This window comes from Primulina eburnea, chromosome 5 (genome assembly GCF_022965805.1).
Source record: "Primulina eburnea isolate SZY01 chromosome 5, ASM2296580v1, whole genome shotgun sequence".
Classification (NCBI taxonomy): domain Eukaryota; kingdom Viridiplantae; phylum Streptophyta; class Magnoliopsida; order Lamiales; family Gesneriaceae; genus Primulina; species Primulina eburnea.
Genome location: NC_133105.1, coordinates 5,474,758 through 5,494,497, shown reverse-complemented (window position 1 = coordinate 5,494,497; position 19,740 = coordinate 5,474,758). Strand labels below are relative to the sequence as shown.

Here is a 19,740-nt window from a genome sequence, read left to right as displayed (position 1 = left end):
AAATTATTCGACTAAATTTTTGAGTCCGAGCTAAATATTTAGCTCAAGTATCGTTTGATTTGTGTAATGTGAAGATAACGTATGGATATCGTTCACGTAATACATACCAATCAATGTCTAAGTTTTATGTTAAAAGTCAATGATTATAGAATACATAGTAAAAATTAAAATTACTCGTGCCATCAAATTTATTTTTAGTTGTATATTTGATTAAGACTTTGATACAAGCACGAGAACTTGAAAAGTTTCACAATTGTTCGGTATTTCGACTCATAAGTAATCTTATTTGCCGAAATAAAACAAATGTGACGGAAAAAAAATACATTAATCAGTTCCCTTATTTTCCGATGCAATTGCATTTTTCAGTAAAATGTTTATTATTAATATTCACTCGTTCGAAATAGATCAATTTGTTTTTTTATATAGTTTGAGAAAATCATTTGAAAAAATGTTCACAAACAAACTTTTATTTATTTCTATTAATTTATTTAAAAAATGATTTCACATTTTCAAGACGTAGATGATAGAGAATATGCTAGCAGAAAAATGTTACTAAATATTGAAATTGAATTATGTATTTGAAATAAAAAATAAAACCTATATATATTTGGAAGGAAATAATAATAATTTTTTGGGTTAATATTTTAAGTAATCTAGGGTTGGAAATGGAAACGTAGTTGCTAAAACTAGGGATGTTAATGGGTCTGAGTTTTACCTAGATCCGCAATAGACCCGTCCCATCTGGACGGGTTTGGGTATACTAAATGGGTCATAAGGTGGGTCTCGGGTCTAGTTTTTCAAACCCGTATAGGTATGAGACAGGTCATGGGTCATATAATACCCGTCTCATATATGTGGATATAAATATGTCTGATTCTGTTTTGGGTTGGACTTTAGTTTATTATCCAAATAGGTAGACCAATTATAAATAAAGCCCTACTGTCCCTGCATCACCATAATTATCCACTAATGCTAGTGGTTCAAGCCTCAATGTATCTCTCAAAGAAGATTTATGTTTTCATTTTAAAAAAATTCGGGTCTCACGGGTCTCATGGTGTAACCCGCCTCGTTTCATAGTTGGGGTGGGACGGGTCCAAAAAATATTTAACCGGGGTGGGGTGGATAATGGGTCGAAATTTTCTTCATGAAGGTGGGTCTTGGATTTAGCCATACTTGTCCCATTGACATCTCTGTTAGAACACTCGAATATTAATTAATTAAAATGTTTTTAAAAAATATTAATTAATTAACTAATTAAAGAAATTTAATAATAATAAATGAAAATAGAAGAATCTAGGGCTACTTCGATTCCTCCACCAGACCTCCCTCTCGTGTTCTGGTTATTTCTCTATGTCACGCAGCAATCAATGACGGTAAACAATAAATTCCTTTTTTTTTGGGGTAATGATTGCAAATCAGTGTTGAGGAATTTATTTGCAAAAATCGATTGAATTTTTAAATATATTTATATCCTTCGCGAAACCATTAGAACATAATTGATCGTAAAAAAATGAGAAGATTGCAGAAATCGAAAAGAGTTGCGTGGGCTTCAGATGATAATCTTTATCAGGTATATCTCACCGAGAATCTTCGTTTCTTCGTTTTGTTAAGTGAATGAACTTCATCATAAAGTAGTGAATTAGGATGGGGAAAAATATTCGAGTTTTCTGAACTGGATAATTTAATTAATTGGGATAATTCATCCATCTAATTCAGTTGGGACATTCTATCAAATACGTTGTCGGAAGCAACTGAATAAATGTTCAGCCTCATTCTTTGAAATATATATGAATTAAACTGGTTGTTAAAGTTCGCTAGCGCAAGAATCTGAAAGATAAATGTGAGTAATTTCAAATCCATTTGTGTGCTCTGGATGATATTGATATATCGATGATTGAAATCCAGTTAGTGATCTTGATTGAGGGACATTTCTGATTCATCCAGTCATAATTTAAACTCTTGTTAACAAATGAAATAGATTTTAAATGCAATCTACACCTAATATTCTTGTTATTTAAAATGTTCCATTTAACAATATCTAAACGTCTAGAAATGAACAAAGATTTGAACACGAGGTTCAAGGTGGTTGGATTGCACAATGCACTCTGTCAATCCTCTCCATGAGATATCTGTTTTCTGGTGTATCAAATTGAGACAAATTGATGCAAGGGTGGTCATATCCCCCGTTTCTCGTGTCGCGTATGAAATGTGAAGTCTTGGTTAGCTTCCCCTGTCAAACTTGGTGGTTTATAAGTGAAAAAATGGATCAATTAATCATCACCTAGTATATGGGTTTGTGAAATTGTACTGTTTGCACCTCAATCCGTGGGTTTTGAAAGCAAAACATCAGAACCAAACACGGTATACCAAATTTTTGGGCAGTTGAGAAAGATAGTTGCCTCTCTGTCTAAGCTGTTTTAGGTTGCTCTACACTCCCCAGTAAAGACGTCTATGGAGAGACGGGACTCAAAGAAAATGAATGGGAGTCGAAAGGTGGTGGCTCATAAAGGATCCAACTTTGATTGATGGGTGGGGAAAGGACTCAGAGATTTAGAGGGGGTTTAAAGATAATTTAAAGTGTGACTCAGTGATAGGAGGTTTATTAGAGTTTAATTCCAAACGTACGAATTTTTTATTAGTTCCTTAGGTAACTAAAGTCTTCAACGATATGAGGTGGAAGTCCCATTTGGTCGTAGATATTATGATGTTTGTTTATCATCAAGCCAGTAGTTGACTTGCAGTCTATGTATTTGAGGTTGATCCTAAATTGCTGCATGATGAACTATTACATTCCTTTAACAGGTACGGCTTTTTTGTTCAGAAGAATCTCCCGCACTAGTGGGATTGGGAACGCAGAACCACCTCCAGGCAAAGGCATTATGGCCACTGCAGTCAACAGGTACGGGACTTGATGACAATTTACCACCAGGCTTTGAAGGAATCGAACCTGCAAAGCTGTGGAGGATTAAGTTGTCTCAAATACCATTAATTACGTGGAGATGCCCTCCCAGCGTGAGTCTACTACGATTGTATTATCGTTATTATCATCATCGTCCAGTTCAGATCACTTGAATACTCTTATGCATTTCTTCACTTGTTTTGCAGTTCGAAGTAAATAGTTCATGGAGAGTGGTTGCTGGAGAAGAGAGCATAGAAATGGAAGCCCAGAAGCGAAGGGAGATGACAATGCTGGAAGCCATATATCCACGCTCATCAACTATTCCTCCCAAGTGCGATACACTTCTATTTTTGGGTTCTTTCTTTTTTTTTTTCTTTCTGCCATATCATTTTATGAACTGAAAATGTTTGCAATGTCATTTTTGTGAAAAGAAACGAGTAACGTTAGCAATTTAATGTTCCTTGCAGCGATCACACGTAATTTTTACCTCTTTCCAATTTTACTCTATTAAATTATTATTTCCTACTTTATTTATCGAGTAATTTGGCTACATGTTGGTCTTTCGTACTCCTATTTTCAGTTCTTGTCTTCTTAAGTTCACTTAACGTATAGCCTCTATCTTGGGCAGCCCATCCGATTCAGTGGGTGCCGATGACTTGGTTATTAATGACCAAACCACCCCTTTGGTCCCCATCACACCAGTGGAAGATGAGGACATTGCATTGGATACAACATTTGGCTCCATTGCGAGGAACACAGACTCTGCAGATGATAAAAGAGTAGCGAAAGGAGTCGAGCCTGATACAGTATTAGCAGCTCAAGTTGCATTGAGTTTAATCACGTCAAAGAGTTATCAAGGAAACTTGATTGATCGGGAGCTGCTCATAAAGATTCTCAGTGATCCAAAAATGGTTGAGCAACTAATTACTCACCATGCTGCATTGTCCAGCACACAGAACATGCCACAATCATCCCACATTACTAAAATGCTGCCTTCCAAATTTCAGACCATGCCAGCCATTGGAGTTCATACTATATCATCGACCAGCATGCCCAATTTGATGTCTCTTCCCAAAAATTTATTTAATCCAGTCAGCATTGCTGTGAATAGAAGGGATCCAGAACTCATCACCCCTTCGATGTCTACGAGTAATTTACCTCTTTACCCTCCAAGTAGGAATCCGCGGCCATCTGTGCCTGATGTTACCCCATTGCCCAGTCCCGAAGTTCCCAAGGGAAAAGACATCAACTACTACAAGAGCCTCATTCAGCAACATGGAGAAGAAAGAATGGAGGATTTTACCTCGATATTCTCGTCAAACCAACGAAGTACAATTGGGAATCAGTCGAGAACCATCAAATATAGCGAAATCAAGAGACGCAAAGCAAAAGATGATGAAGCCCTGCATATTTTTCAATAGTTCTAGGGGATGCAGGAATGGAGTTAACTGTGCCTATCAGCACGGTTCAGCGGCCCAGCAGAAAGTCATTGGTATTCAAGAGGTTCAAGGTGCAAAGAGAGCGAAGATCCATAGATAGATTACTGGTTCATACACACCTGTGCCTTGAGCATCTTCACCCTGGCATTGAAATGAGAATCAATTTGTATTATTCGTTTATTCATGTTAATTAATTTTCCTTTAATCCAAGTTGTGGTTCTGTCGACTGCCTTCTTCTTCCTTCAACTTTGATGCGTGTCCCAAAGATTAAGATGGAGATACACTTTTTGACTTCCTGAGATATCAAATTTGTGATATATATTTTGGCAGTCTATGGTAGTAATAGATCATAATATTAATTTACCCTCTTATGTGTTGATTAAGATTTGACATGATATTAAATATTTAACTAAGTGTCTAAACGTAATACTTTTTTTTATTATTATTATTTTCGATATAATGATTTTTCTATATTTTTTTTATTAGAAGTGATAAATTATCTAAAAGATGCCAAATAAATAAAAATAGAATTGAATTTTAAAACGTAGTATTTTAGGAAAATTAAAAATAATAACAAATAAAGTTATATAACGAAGGTATAATTCTAATTTCAAATAATGTTTGACCAAATTAATTAGTACAAAAGTCTATTAAATTTTCAACTTTTTTTAAATCCAATTTCTTGTATGGCATCGGACAAGCCGATGAATTTACGACGTCACATTAGCTTTTGTCAGTGTTAAGTCATCATTTTTTGATGTCATATTTAGATTTTCTGGTTCTGCGTTAATATTATGCCGAAATATGACTGAAAACTCAGAAAATCAAAGTTAGTATATAAAATCAAACTTTGAAAGTTCAGTGAACTGAAATTCAAAAACTAGAAATTTAATCTATTTTTTTAATAGAAGTATACATCTTTCTTCAAGTGAGCATATTGCACATATCTTGCTCAGTGTAATTTACTTGACTAGTTTAATTTGCAGGGCTATTGCATTAGCCAAGAAATTTACATGATGCATACTGAAAATTAACGACTACGAGTACCTATGTCTTAAAAAAAAATCACTCATAAACACTTTTGGCAACTAAAGAAGAAATGAAATGTAGAATGAGTTTGATTTTGAATATAAGAGTTTTGACATGTAAAATAACTTTTTTTCTAAACAAACAAATAGAAAATTCAGAATATTAATATTATTAAAAATCAGAATAATTACAATCTTTCATTCAAAACATCGAAATAAAATCTAGAGAAAAATCTTAGATCGTGGGATGAGTACAGACTTGACCAAGGGTCAGGTCTGACCCGGACCTGAACCAGAACAGGCCCATGGTCAACAGATAGGTTAATAGAGTCAATGGGTTTTACCCGGAGCCGTGGTCGGAACCATCCTAAGACAGTCCGAATATGGTTTACGTCTAGAAAACCTGTCGAACCGTTGGGTTGGAAGCTTTTGGCCAGCGAGTAGGTTAATTTTTTTTATTTTATTTTAAATCGACGACTACGATCAACATATCAACGGTTACGATTTAGTGACTGTTTGTCAACCCGATAGATCGACCATTTGATAATTTATTATTATTATTGACTTTGAAATCAACGTCACGATTTTGTGGCCGTTGTTAACGATGATGTGCTCATTACTTCATTGTGCAGCGGTCAATCTGCTGGGCCGATCGTTAAAATATTTTATAAATACCTCTTACCACTTTCATTTTTTTCTCATTATTTTATCTCAATTCTCAATTTTTTATTGATTCTCAAAATATCAAATCTCAATTATTGATTTATTTTCAATTGTTGATTTATTTTTACAATTACTTCATTTTCATATTTATACAAATAGCCGAAATCGGATCAAGTCGTAAGAGTGGCAAAAGAAAGAGAAAGGGAAAGGGCGTCATGCCATGTGAGTCTCGGACTCTCGGTTATATATATATATATATATATATATATATATATATATATATATATATATATATATATAAAATCACGATATTAAAATTTGAAAGATAATTTCAAAAAGGTAAAATACTAATTAAAAGGTTACTAATTAAAAGAATAAATAAATCAAATAAGAATCGAATTTCGATATTCTAACTCAATTTATTAACAAAACAAAAATTTACCAAAAAAAATGCAAATTTGAAGAACTAAACGAAGGAATTTGTCTGAAGAATCTTAACAAAAAAACAAAACAAAACAAAACCCTATTCTGTCAGGTCTAATTTAGTGCCATATTTGTTCTTCTTGCTCTCATTTTTTGAAGTTTTCAAGCTGACTCACTATTCCTATATTTAATCGGAGAGCAAAGACGGCTCTGATTTGTACTGAAATTAATTGCATGTTTATACAATTACTGACCCAAATTCGATTCAAGGGTGACTGCAGAGTGAGATATACACAAGTCAACTATGAAATGAGTAGTAGGAGATCATGGATTAAGTTAAGCTGGTAAGTTTATTTACTTTTTATGTCATTGTTGGATATATTTTGTGGATAAGTTTTAAAAACCGGGCAAGAAAGTTTTGATAAAAGAATGACAAAAATTTCTAGCAAAACATAAGAATAAAATTGAATGGGGCGCGACTTCTATTTATTTATTATATCTAAATTTTTTAAAATGTACATAAAAAAGTTATTTTTATTATCAATCACAAAACTTTTGTGAAACGATTTTACTGGTCAAATTTGTGATACATATATTCTATTTTGATCACCAATGAAAAAATATTATTTTTTATGCCATAAAAATTACTTTTTATTGTAAATATGAACAAAGTTGTCATGTCTCAAGAATAAAGATACATGATACCGTCTCATAAGACATTTACTCTATTGGTTTTTTGTTTTTATTTTTTTCCTAGAGAACATTGTCGTAATAATATAATTAGTTATATTCGGTATGCATTGCATGCGGACTTATACGATCTTTTTTATAATTAATTTGGTTCATATTTAAATTTATGTGCGTCATTTCGTAATTGTAAAAAATAACGAAATATTAAAATTATAATTTTAAATAATAAATTTTTAAAAATGAGATGAGAGTTATTAAAATACACTAGGTATTACCAGAGACGGGATTGATATAAGGGCTGTACTGGGCTGTAGTGAATCCCATTTTCAAAAATTTAGCGACGGTTTTTCAAACCGTCGCTAATATTTGCGACGGTTTGTACAACCGTCGCCGATGGGGATCGGCGACTGTTTTAATTATACCGTCGCTACTAGCGACGGTTTATTCAAATGTGAATAAAAACAGTCGCTATTAGCGACGGTTTTTCAAAAAACAGTCGCTAATGGCGACGGTTGTTCCAAAAATCGTCGTACATCCGTCCAATCAAGTCCGGACCATTATAAGGATGAGGACCAAATACATTTTATTCTTGTTTAAGATTATAACTTGAACTATTTTGAAAATGGAATATCAATCTGCTGCAAGAAAGGAAAACATTGATATCTTCTTTCTTTAAGAAGAGAGATCGTCAAGCTAGTGAAGATACTTCAATTCCTACGGTCCTTACAATGCAACATCAATCCAGTGAAAGTCTTCTATTTCCCAATATCCAAATTCCTTCATGTTCCTCTCCTAGAGACGATCATCAGTCTTCGTCTACTTTTATTGAACGAGATCCGGGAAAAAGAAAACAGATATGTGAATATCATGTTAATGTACGAGATGAGATAAGACGTTCATATCTAAATATGGGGCCTTATCAACCAGATATGTTGGAGTATCCAGGTACGAAATTTGGAAGCCAGAATCGTCGTTTTCAGAAAAAATGGTTTCAGAAATTTTATTGGTTGGAGTATTCGCCTTCAACAAATAAGGCATATTGTTTCTATTGCTTTCTTTTCCTGAATGATGTTAATTCATCTAATATCTCGGCATTGGTCAATGAAGGATTTGACAATTGGAAAAGGGTAAACCAAGGAAAAACATGTGCTTTTCTTTCCCATATTGGTTCTGCAGCTTCTTCACCTCATACTATGTGTGAGAGAAGGGCTGAAAATTTGATGAGGCCCTCACAACATATTGATAAAGTGATGCATGCACAATCTAAAGAGGAAAAAGAGAAAAATCGTCTGCGTTTGAGCACCTCAATTGTAGCTGTTCGTTGGCTAGCACTTCAAGGTTGTGCTTTTAGAGGTAACGATGAATCTCTATCTTCATCTAATCGTGGAAATTTTCTTGAATTGATGAAGGCTTTTGCAAAAATGAATATAGAAATTGATGAAGTTGTGCTTGAGAATGCTCCAAAAAATGCCCAATATATCGCTCCAGAAATTCAGAAAGAGATTTTACATATTATGGCCAATAGAGTACGAAAGATGGTTCGTGAAGAAGTTGGAGATAAATACTTTTGTATTCTTGTTGATGAAGCCCGAGATATATCTAAACGAGAGCAAATGGCCATTATATTGAGGTTTGTGAACAATCATGGGATTTTGACAGAAAGATTTTTTGCCATCAAAAGTGTTAGTGACACTACCTCAATGAATTTGAAAAATGAGATATCAAATGTTCTTGTTCATCATGATCTCCATGTTAAGAAAATCAGAGGCCAAGGATATGATGGTGCTAGCAATATGCGTGGAGCCTGGAATGGACTTCAAGCATTATTTCTCAAAGATTGTCCCTATGCATACTATGTCCACTGTTTTGCACATCGTTTACAACTGACATTGGTTTCTGCAGCTAAGGATGTTAGTGTTATTTGGGAATTCTTTTCTCATTTGGACAATATTGTTAATATTGTCACTTCTTCTACTAAGCGCATTGCTGAATTACATACTGCACAAAGAAATGAAATTGAGTATATGTTGTCAATTGGAGAACGTGATTCTGGAAGTGGTGCAAACCAGATTGGTAATTTGCAACGAGCAGGAGCTACTCGTTGGAGTTCTCACTATGATTCGGTAAAAAGCTTGATAGGTATGTACACTGCAACTTGCAAAGTTTTTGAAGTTCTCAGTGATCATTTTCCAAATGGAAGAGCTAAGGCTGAAGTTCGGGGGATTTACAGAAACATGGCAAGCTTTGAATTTGTGTTTATTTTGCACTTAATGCATAAAATTATGAGAACAACAGATACTCTTTGTCAAATTCTTCAAAAAAAATCTCAAGACATTTTGACTGCTATCACATTTGTCACTACTACCAAAACTTGCCTTCAAGAATTTAGAGAATGTGGGTGGAATGAATTTCTTCAGGAAGTTAAAGTTTTTTGCTCAAGAAATGAAATTGATGTGCCTGATCTTGATTGTCTATATAAGATTGGACGTTCCTGTCGGCAAACTACAATAGAACATCATTACCACTCTGATGTTTTTAATGCAGCAATAGATTTCATTTTGATGGAGTTAAATACTCGGTTCAATGAGTCATCGGTGGAACTTCTTTATCTTAGTACAGCTTTAGATCCTAAAAATTCATTTGACTCATTTAACAGTGATGATATTTGCAAGCTTGCGAAGAAGTTTTATCCTGGAGATTTCACAGATCAAGAAATTGTTACTTTGGAGTATGAATTGATACATTATAAACTTGATGTGATGCAGAATTTAAAGGTTTCTACACTTGTTGAGTTGTGTCAGCAATTGACCGAGAGTGGACGGTCAAGTGTTTATGTTATGTTGACTAGATTGATTCATCTTGTTTTGACATTACATGTGTCTACTGCCACTACTGAGCGAGCTTTTTCAGCAATGAAGCATGTGAAGACGGCACTTCGCAATAAAATGGAGGATGACTTTCTTGCCGATTGTTTGACACTCTATATTGAACGAGATTTAGCTAAACATATTGATGTAAATTCTATTATTGATGAATTTTATGTTTTAAAATCTCGTAGGGCACAACTTTGTTGAACGATATAATGTATTTTTTTTAATAATATATAACTTATCATATTGAGTTCAAGCCCCCCTCAACTTTTATTCCTGGATCCGTCCCTGGGTATTACCTAGTTGAACTTATCATCTTCTACTTAGTAATCAACACTCTATAGACAGAACATGAGAACAATATGTATTTTGTATTAGAAAGTTGATATGTTATTAATATATAATTAAAAAAACTTAATAATAGAAATAGATGACAATTTATTAATTAATATATAATAAAAGAAATTTTGCGGGAAAACTTATTAATATATATTAAAATGGTACACACAAAAAATAAAAAAAGCATCAAAATTTACATGTGATTTGACAACGCAATGACAAGGGTCCATTTCTCCTCCACTGTTCTCACTCTCTGCTGCTCTCCCGCATTCTCACACAAACAACACGACACCCATACTGTATTGCGAGCTTGATTATCGGATCCTTCGAAGGTCGAAACAGCTGCAAGAGGAAACAAAATATGGGTTCTGTTTCTTTGGCTATCGGGGATGGAACAGCAAGATTCAACAAAGGTTCAGTTTGTTCCTCGGCAGTAAATGTGTTGATGATTTTTTCAGTAATCGCCACAAATCTTTTTGCTTTTTATTCTTTCAGTTACCACCCCACAGCCCTTCAGCACAATTACCATAATCCCAATAATCTCTCTTTGATCTCGGAAAAAGTGAGCGCAATCCTTAGAGAGATTGGATCTTCGCAGCAGAAGCTATCCCAGATGGAGAAAAAGCTCTTAGGGTATGAAAGCATCGATCTTTCCAGATCCAGTGTTGCTGAGGAGCTTAAAGTTTTCTTAAACCACCACCAGCTTCCTTTGGGTAAAGATTCAAGAACTGGAATTACCGAAATGGTGGCATCTGTGGGGCATTCTTGTTACAAATCCGTGGATTTGTTGTCTCAATTCATGAGCTATAAAGTTAATAGTGTTTGCCCTGATGATTGGAGCCTTGGTCAGAAGCTGATTCTCCAGGGATGTGAGCCTCTTCCGAGAAGAAGGTGCTTCGCTAAAACAATTCCTAAGCTCGGATTACACCCCTTTCCAGCCTCTGTTTGGAGAAATGTTAGTGAAAAGATTTATAGTTGGAGCGGTCTGGGATGCAAGAACTTTGCTTGTCTGAGCAAAAAGAAACTGAACAGGGATTGTGCTGGTTGTTTTGATATTGTTGAGGGCTATGAGACCCAAAGATATGTTAAAGCTCGAAGCAAAAATGATTTCCTTATTGATGATGTGCTGGTGATGGCGAAAGATGGGGTAAGGATTGGGTTCGATCTTGGTGGTGGTTCGGGGACATTTGCTGCTAGAATGGCCGAGAAAAATGTGACTGTGGTCACTGTCTCCTTGAATATTGATGCTCCATTTAATGAATTCATTGCCTCTAGGGGGCTTTTCCCTTTGTATTTGAGCTTAGACCATAGGTTTCCATTTTACGATCACGTGTTTGATTTGGTTCACATCGGCAATGGACTGGACATGGGGGGCCAAGCTGAGAAACTGGAGTTCTTGATGTTTGATATTGATCGTGTGTTGAGGGCAGGTGGATTGGTTTGGTTAGACAACTTTTATTGTTCAAATGATGACAAGAGAAGGGTTGTGAGTAGACTGGTCGAACTGTTTGGGTATAAGAAGTGAAGTGGGTTGTTGGAGAGAAATTTGATGGATCGAGAAAGCCAGAAATTTACTTGTCCACTGTTCTACAGAAACCTACAAGAGTATGATACAATAGATGTTTCCTCAGCTTATTGTTTTGTACAATAGAATTCGTCCAAGTGAGTTGTTTTTAACATGATCGAGATCTCTTTGTAACGTCAAGTAAATGAATGGCATCGGATTTTATTTTTAATTTTTTTGTGCTAATTTTAATAGATCATACGAGATCTGGATCGGTCATAGGCTAAAAATGTGATTTTCATCTGTAACATTACAACAATCAAATCTTAGCAAACATGATAAAAATAAATATCTATTACAGATTTTACAGTTGGCTCAGGTTCTTTCGACTGTAATTTGCCAATGCTTTTTGTGGGACTGGATATGAAGATGCAAGTTAAGACGTGGGCAAATGTAGATTGAAAGCAGGCCTTTTGATCCTATGACCCATAGGAAAAAAGGATTTATCTGGAAATCAGTTAGAGGCCATTTTTACCGCACCCATCTTCAGATGCTGCGCCATTAATTGCCTGTACGCCAGCCGAGTTTAAAAGCTGCATTCCCTCTTGTCCCATCTGCTGAACTTCCGATGGTGATAGAATTCTGATGCATTTAACACAGCCCACAAATTCCCTACGCGATTCAACATAGCATTTAGTCTCCAAGAATTTTTGTCTGCTCTGATAGAGCAGATTTACGTGGAAATGTTTGTATGAGCAAGCTTGTTTGATGGGATTAATTAAATAAGTACTGAGTAGAATAGGTTAATGGGACTTACTCCCAAGGATCATCTCCGACAAGTAGAACATCGTTTTCGAAATCCACATAGACCAGTTTCCATCCAGAACCCATGTCATTGAGCAGGCCCTTGAGACCAAACATGTGTTCTATTTCCAAACGTAGCTCATCGTAAGTCTTGAAACTAGAGACATCGATCGACCTTCCCACAGACCCGACCTTTTGTATCTGTCAAAACTCATCTCATCAGCATAGAATCATATATTTGAGAATTTCAATCCATCAACATAATTATAATGTCACACTCTTGTATGCGTAATCAAATGCTGTGTTAAAACATATTTCTTTTGTTCAAGTAACAAAAACAGTTACCTTCGTATAAGTCCGGAATCGTGGAGTAACTTGCTGCCATGAGCCATGTTGCAAAAGATTTTTGTCTTCAAAATCCACATTGCTTGAAGATGCTCCTCCCGAGTTATCTGCGTATTCATGGAGAGAGAATGTCTGAGAATCTGCTAGGCTAGCTGATGTAATCTGGGATTGGACATCCTGATTTGGGCAGAAGTTTCCCACTAGGTAATCAGACTGATTCTGGAAATCAGTGTTCTTTAGTGCGCAAAAATCATCCAAGATCGTGCTAGAAACAGAAGGATCAATTACTGTACTTCCATTGTTATTATCACCAAGATTGAGGCAGCTATATATGTCACCCTGAATCTGGCTCTCATCTGATGATAAGTCTTTCAAACCACATGAATTATACTGAAGAGTCGACATTTCTTGATGAGACAACATGGTAGGGAGATTGGTTGGGGACATACACTTCGCATTGTTAAAATGAAAATCCCACGATTCTTGACCTGCTAAAGCCGGCACTTTGATCATAGTTTCTGGTAAAGGAGAAGGCTGACCGGATTTCTTGAACACAAAAGAAGACCCAGTATTTCTAAACATGGCAGGTGAGGAGGTACATATTGAAGAATACGTGTTAAATTCAACCTGACTCGGGTACTGGAACAAGGGATTAAGATTTATGGACTGTACATGGGATGGATCATTTTGCGGAGTTTGAAAGATTTGTGAGTCCAACCTAGAGTGTGTGATCACCGGACTCGTTTGCATCCCATTACTCTGATTCATGACTGGAACATCATGTTTGTTATCGTTGCACTGCTCTTGTGACTGAACCTGGCTAAGCTGATCTATAGTCAGTGAAGGTCCTACTGTATCCATGGAAGTTCGGTGCACAACTTTTTCTGGTGCCTCTGGGATTGACGGCAGTAAAACATTCGAGTTCATGACATTTGTTTGGCTGCTAACTAATCGTTCAGGATAACTTTCCATGTCTGGGGGAATAATCTGTGGAGGAGTCGGTTTATTTGCAGACTGCACCGAAGATTTGGATTCCTGGAGTGCTGTGTCTTTTATTAGCATCTTTGTGAAGTGGTCTGACCATAGACTTGATACCGAGGGACATGGAAGATCTCCAAGTGGACTGTGGAAAAGAGGCCGATTTATTAAACCTTCCCATTCTGTTTGCGCCGCTGATATAAGAAAAATGCCCAACTGCTCAGTACACGGTAAAGACATGAACAGCAGCCATTTCAAATGATAGAAAAATACCTGAGAAAGCAGAGTGGAAAGGACGCTTCAGGTTGCCTGTTAGAGATGGAAATATAAAGAGGCTTTCTGGAGTCTCGATTTCCCATGGGCTAACTCTACTTTGCTTGTCACAGCAACCAGGCTCATCCCACTCTACCTGTCACCAAAAATAAGCAAAACATTGGTCCAGCGGGGTCACATTTTTGCTAGAATTAGAGGTATCTGAGTTTCTTAGTTCTTACACATCATACAAGTGACAAATACCTGCAGACTGCGCCATTTGGAATTTGGCCATCTTAGAGGATCCAAATCGCTTATACCAGTAATGGTTCCCATATATCTGTGTAAATAGCAAAAGAGATGTCAGATAACAGAATATGAGACATCAAACCGAACCTGACAAAATTTTAAAGTCACCTTCGTTTATTGGAATCTTCTGTTTCAAACATCATACCAAACCTCATACCTATGGAGAGTTGTGTACCATACAATGCTTTTCGATATTTAGCCAGTGGAATGACAAATTCTGAGGGGCATGCCCTAGAAAATGAATAAATATTGCAGAACAACCAATGTTTAGACTTGTTTTTTTTTTTTGGGCAAGAATCCGACATAACTGCTCAGTCAATCAAGTGATGTGTGTATCTGAAAAGTAAAGGAATAAAAACCTTGGATTGTAGAAGATTGTGAACGGGGTTCTGTTAGCCGCAGCATGAGCAGCAGCAGCCAGGATTCCGATGTGCATGCTATCAGTAGACAGAACCGAAGATGGCAAAGCTGCTTGCTGACGATTAACACGCCTCACTCCGAGTAATAGCTGTGACTTCTCATCTCTACACACAACCACGGTGAAATTACAGCAAATTTTGGAAAAAAAATTATTTTAATAAAGAATTCCAAATATGCATTCTTGACCATTACTTTACTTTTTTTTAAAATGAACTGCAGCAACAAAAACTACCTGATAAATAGAACCGCATCGCCTGCTCTAAGCCTCTTTGCACCAACAAACATGCTCCAACCAGTTGTTAGAAGGTGCCGCTTTGGCTGTCCTAAATAATGAAACAAGCAGCAAGGAAAGATTTGAAAACTGGCATTGAGTCACTGGTTAGTTTGGCATAAAATTTATGACTTGAATAAGAAATAAAAACACAGAACAGGAAATTTCTACAGAAATAACTGAAACAATGAAAAAGGAAACAGTTTATTTACCCCGGTATATATGTCGAAAAGTCCATGTGTTTTCATGCAAATCTCGGACAAGTAGTTCTTGAGTTGGTGGTTGCACAGAGTAATCCTGAAAAGAAGTACTAAAAGTATATAAATTAAGTCTTATTATATGAATAGAACGAAATAAATAACCAAATAAACCAAAACCGAACCAGCAGTGGAAACAGCTTTTCTGCAGCTCTTCGAGGAACTGAGAAGCCACCATGTGTGCTAGTATCACTGGCCGTCAATGTCTTGCAGAAAAATTCAGCTGGATGTTTACTGGGTTTTACTCGAAAGTCCGGTATAGGAAACACATCCTTTTCCTAAACAATAAGCAAAATATGAAACCGCAAAACAAAAGGCAACAAAAACTAGTTTGCAATGGTGTATATCTTACAGAATTCACCGGCTGAAGGCTCATTTGGGCATAAATTTCATCTGTGTCTTTGTCTGCCTATTTGTCAAAAGAAAGTTAGATGGGTATTTCTATTCCAGTACAGAAAATGATCTGTTTATTTCAAAACAACCCCCTTCTTTTTGGTAAAATTAAGTATACAAAAATGCTGGAAGGACATACATGGAGTGTAACATTGTGAACTTGACACAACAAATGAGAAGGTAGGTTTGGATAGCTTGGTATTTGAGTTGTTGCTGATCTATTCGTGGATGCAGCAACCTGAAAAAAAGACAAGAAAGATCCTATTATGCAACTTGACCAGTCGAATTTGCATATAACTGTCTCGTGTCCGAAAAATCACCATACACATGAAAAGCATTAAAGTTACATGCTGTGACTATTAGTATATTATGAGTTATGACTCATAAAAATAATATGAGGTTTCCTAGAGGGCATTTGTACAAAACTTTCTGGCCCCGAGCAAGTGATGGCTGAATAATTCCATAAATGATCGTAAAATAGTTAAAACTGCAAGTTTTCTTAGAATATGCATCAAGTACGTGTAAACTACACAATTATTTGTATGGAAATGAATTACTATAGTAATCCTAGTTCAACTTTATTCTCGATATTAACGAAGCAAGTAAAGATTATGTGATCCCAACTCTGCATCCTCCTCTAAGTTTCACTTTACCCGCAATTTTCGATCTTATCAAGCACCTCAGTTCAAAATAATAACAATAACAGGGGGCTCAACCACTCAAATTTTCAGTTTTGCTAAGCTGAGAAAAATACTCACCTGTTCACTGTGCCCTTGTGGAAAATAGTACACAAGGCTTCCAACCTGAGGCAAGGTAACAAGCGGACCAGCACAAGCATGCCACAACTCAGAATTCATTGGTTTCTTTACCCCTATTAAGAACCATGGTAAAGTAATGAGAATTCTACCTAGTACCACAAATTTGAAGAGATCTTAGAAAATTATTTAGATTTTCTAGAAATACTGCAAAACAAATTTATAAAGGCATGTGATATATCATTATAAAACAGAGGAATGTATAACAGACCAGTATGATCCTGCATTTCTTTCAAGAATTTCATCCCTTCAAGAATATTATGTCCACCATTGACCAAACCTTCGGGTTTGAACTTTTCTTCGACAGAAGCCATATTTGTATATGTATTTATGCTCTACTTTTCACCTGCCTTAATCCCAAAAACATCTCCATTTCAAGAAATCGTCACACTCTAGGAAAGATATAAGCTTTGCATCCAAAAACATTCACTCACATGTTCTTCAATACCTAGACAAAAAGGGAGACGATCCATTTCAAGGAGCATCGGTTTAAAGAAATACCCGTCATTATTATTTCTTGGAGGTGCCGAAGACCAAAGCCGATACAAATATCCAGAGAGAATCTAATACTATGAGAGGAACCAATCAAAGAAGCCTGCCGTAAAAATCCAAAACCACAGAACAAAGCCACACTGCAAAAAGTCACTGAAAAATCTACGTGGGGCTTCCTCTTCCTCTTCGACTATATGAAAAACAACCCCTCATCAGCTAAAGCGAGAAAAAGCAAAACCAAAAAAACAAAAAATAAAATAGAGGGGTCCGTTTTCTTGCATCAAAGCACGCGGACCGTGCCATGCAGGGTCGGACTATCAAGTGTTTCCCTCTTTTTCCCCATCTTTTCGCTTTAGATTATTTCTCAAAAGAAATTGACCTTTCTCAATCCAAAAATTCCAAAAATAACACCAAAAGTTCCGATCTTTTTGAACCCTTTTCCTCTCTCTCTCTCTCTCTCTCTCTCTCTCTCTCTCTCTCTCTCTCTCTCTTCACTCTCTGTTCACACCTTCACTGTAGTTGGTTTATTTGTTTTTTTTTCTCTTTAATGGGGAAGAGGGTAGTGCATGCTCTTATCCTGCGCCCACCACACTTTCTGAAAATAGTAGATTCTGCTGCAGCAGCTTTAGGCCGAGAAATTTGTGAATTGTGAGCTTTAGAAATAAATAAGAAGCGTGAATTAGCAGAACAAAGCCATTCCCACACGAAATCATTAGTATACGCAGCGGAGAACCAGTCAGACGAATTAATTAAACCGGATTAAGTATAATGGACTGTAGTTGCTTGCATCCATAGACTACACCTACAAATAAAGAACAACGAGAATTTATATTGGTTATACTACTTAGATTCGTTGGATTTATAAAAAAAATGGATGTATTACAATGCATTTCCCCTTTTTTTGTGAATTAAGGGATATTGGGGAAACAGATCTGATCAATTTTTTATAAAAAAAATGACCTCCTCATATAGTGAACAAATACACTACATGAGGCTAAAAAAAATATTTGACCAAGGTTGAGACAGGTTAATCATACCGATATTTACAATAAAAAATAATACTCTTAATAAAAAGTAATATTTTTCATAGATGACCCAAATAACACATATATCTCACAAAATACGACCCGTGAGACCGTCTCACACAAGTTTTTGTCATAATACTATATGTTCAATACTGCATTTTATTTTTTTCTTGGCCATCATGGAGATCACTTGATAAATTTACATGCTTAGTTTACTTCGTATAGTGATTTATTATTATTTTACAGGTTGTTTCTCCGTTTTCAAGTCTCAATCTATCCACAAATTGGGGGAGAATGATGTCAATGGGCCAAGAAACATTTGTCTCATGTGTGTTTTTAGTCTACCATTAATCTCTTTTTTCCATCAAGTATTATTAAAACTTTTGAAATTGGTTATAATTTCCATTTTTCCTCCAATTACAAGGTCTAAAGATATTGAGTTCCGAAGATCAAAATGTTTAGTTAACTCGAATCGAATCGAGTTTAAATAGTATCTTACTTGAGTTTGTTGAAAACTTTGAACTATGGTCGAGTAATTCATAGTGATAGCTCGCGTTTTACCATTTATAGTAAAATGATCTTTGATTTTATGTTCGATTGTTAAAACATGTGATTAATTAGTTTGCACCCTTATTTCGATTAGGAAAAAAATTGAGGCAAGAGGGGTGACTAGTGAGGTGAAAGTTGGGAAATTAATTATTAGGGGTGGGAAGAAAACGTCGTTTTCCTTGCCATTTCATAAAAAAACATAGGGAAATTTCTCTAACGTTTTAAGAAGGAACGTTGTTTTTTTTAAAAAAATAAAGAGTAGAAAGTTGTATTTTTTGATTCTTTATAATTTTAATCGTTTATATCGTTAAATTTCAGTTTTAATTATGTATTTTTAAATTTTTGATGATTTTAATCATCTTTCATCGATGTATTTGTTAGTTGTCCCACATCGGTTGAATAAATAATCTGGAAGTTGTATATATGGGATTGGACAATCCTCTCTTCTTAAGCTAGCTTTTGGGGTTGAGCTAGGTCCAAGTTCCAATCTTAACATGGTATCAGAACACGGGTTCCACAGTTATGTGTTGGAATGCCTATAATTAGACCACTCGTTCTGCCCATAATTGGGTCATTTGTAAACTCTACGCTCCATATGTGCATTCTTAGACGTGAGAGAGGAGTGTTAGTTGTCCCACATCGGTTGGATAAATAACCTGAGAGTTGTATATATGGGATTAGACAATCCTCCTCTTTTGGGGTTAAGTTAGTCCAAATTCCAATATTAACGACATTGTTACGAAACTAGATTCATCAGTATCAAACTGACAATATATTAAAATTGTAAAAAAATAAAAAATTACAAACAACAACTAAAATTCCAGAATATAAATGATGAATCATAAAGAGATAAACAGATGTACCGGATCAAAATGATGACAACACCTTTCGAGAATTTATAAAACAAGGTGGTGGTGATAAATTAGAGTAGAAATTTTGAAAAAATCAAGACCGAGGCGCATTTTAGAACGTGGA

At 35.7% G+C, this 19,740-nt stretch overlaps 3 protein-coding genes and 1 pseudogene across 3 annotated transcripts; 3 read left to right on the top strand and 1 right to left on the bottom strand.

Annotated features, from left to right (window-relative positions):
- The first annotated feature begins 1,302 nt into the window (after nt 1-1,302).
- LOC140832655 (zinc finger CCCH domain-containing protein 6-like) lies at nt 1,303-4,669 on the top strand (annotated as a pseudogene).
- A 3,381-nt stretch (nt 4,670-8,050) lies between these two features.
- Nucleotides 8,051-9,653, top strand: LOC140831905 (uncharacterized). The gene is made up of 2 exons (XM_073195617.1): nt 8,051-9,379; nt 9,525-9,653. The coding sequence occupies exons 1-2, from the start codon at nt 8,051-8,053 to the stop codon at nt 9,651-9,653; spliced, it is 1,458 nt and encodes a 485-aa protein (XP_073051718.1).
- An 893-nt stretch (nt 9,654-10,546) lies between these two features.
- LOC140832654 (probable methyltransferase At1g29790) lies at nt 10,547-12,085 on the top strand. Its single transcript, XM_073196784.1, has one exon. The coding sequence runs from the start codon at nt 10,713-10,715 to the stop codon at nt 11,874-11,876; it is 1,164 nt and encodes a 387-aa protein (XP_073052885.1). The 5' UTR covers nt 10,547-10,712; the 3' UTR covers nt 11,877-12,085.
- Nucleotides 12,086-12,149: 64 nt separating this feature from the next.
- LOC140832653 (auxin response factor 5-like) lies at nt 12,150-17,986 on the bottom strand. The gene is made up of 14 exons (XM_073196783.1): nt 16,911-17,986; nt 16,643-16,755; nt 16,024-16,122; nt 15,844-15,900; nt 15,617-15,769; nt 15,447-15,531; nt 15,196-15,286; nt 14,903-15,067; nt 14,652-14,774; nt 14,499-14,574; nt 14,256-14,391; nt 13,005-14,176; nt 12,673-12,860; nt 12,150-12,527 (listed from the first exon to the last, which is right to left on the bottom strand). The coding sequence occupies exons 1-14, from the start codon at nt 17,011-17,013 to the stop codon at nt 12,374-12,376; spliced, it is 2,715 nt and encodes a 904-aa protein (XP_073052884.1). The 5' UTR covers nt 17,014-17,986; the 3' UTR covers nt 12,150-12,373.
- Between the last annotated feature and the right edge of the window lie 1,754 nt (nt 17,987-19,740).

What these genes read in the sequence shown, in the direction of transcription:
- LOC140831905 (XM_073195617.1), top strand. Translation starts at nt 8,051, where the DNA reads ATGGGGCCTTATCAACCAGATATGTTGGAGTATCCAGGTACGAAATTT. An exon ending in GGGGGATTTACAGAAACATG is followed by an intron (nt 9,380 to 9,524) that starts GCAAGCTTTGAA and finishes CTTGCCTTCAAG; the next exon opens with AATTTAGAGAATGTGGGTGG.
- LOC140832653 (XM_073196783.1), bottom strand. Translation starts at nt 17,013, where the DNA reads ATGGCTTCTGTCGAAGAAAAGTTCAAACCCGAAGGTTTGGTCAATGGT. An exon ending in TTCACAATGTTACACTCCAT is followed by an intron (nt 15,901 to 16,023) that starts GTATGTCCTTCC and finishes TTTGACAAATAG; the next exon opens with GCAGACAAAGACACAGATGA. An exon ending in GATGCGGTTCTATTTATCAG is followed by an intron (nt 15,068 to 15,195) that starts GTAGTTTTTGTT and finishes GGTTGTGTGTAG; the next exon opens with AGATGAGAAGTCACAGCTAT.
- LOC140832654 (XM_073196784.1), top strand. Translation starts at nt 10,713, where the DNA reads ATGGGTTCTGTTTCTTTGGCTATCGGGGATGGAACAGCAAGATTCAAC.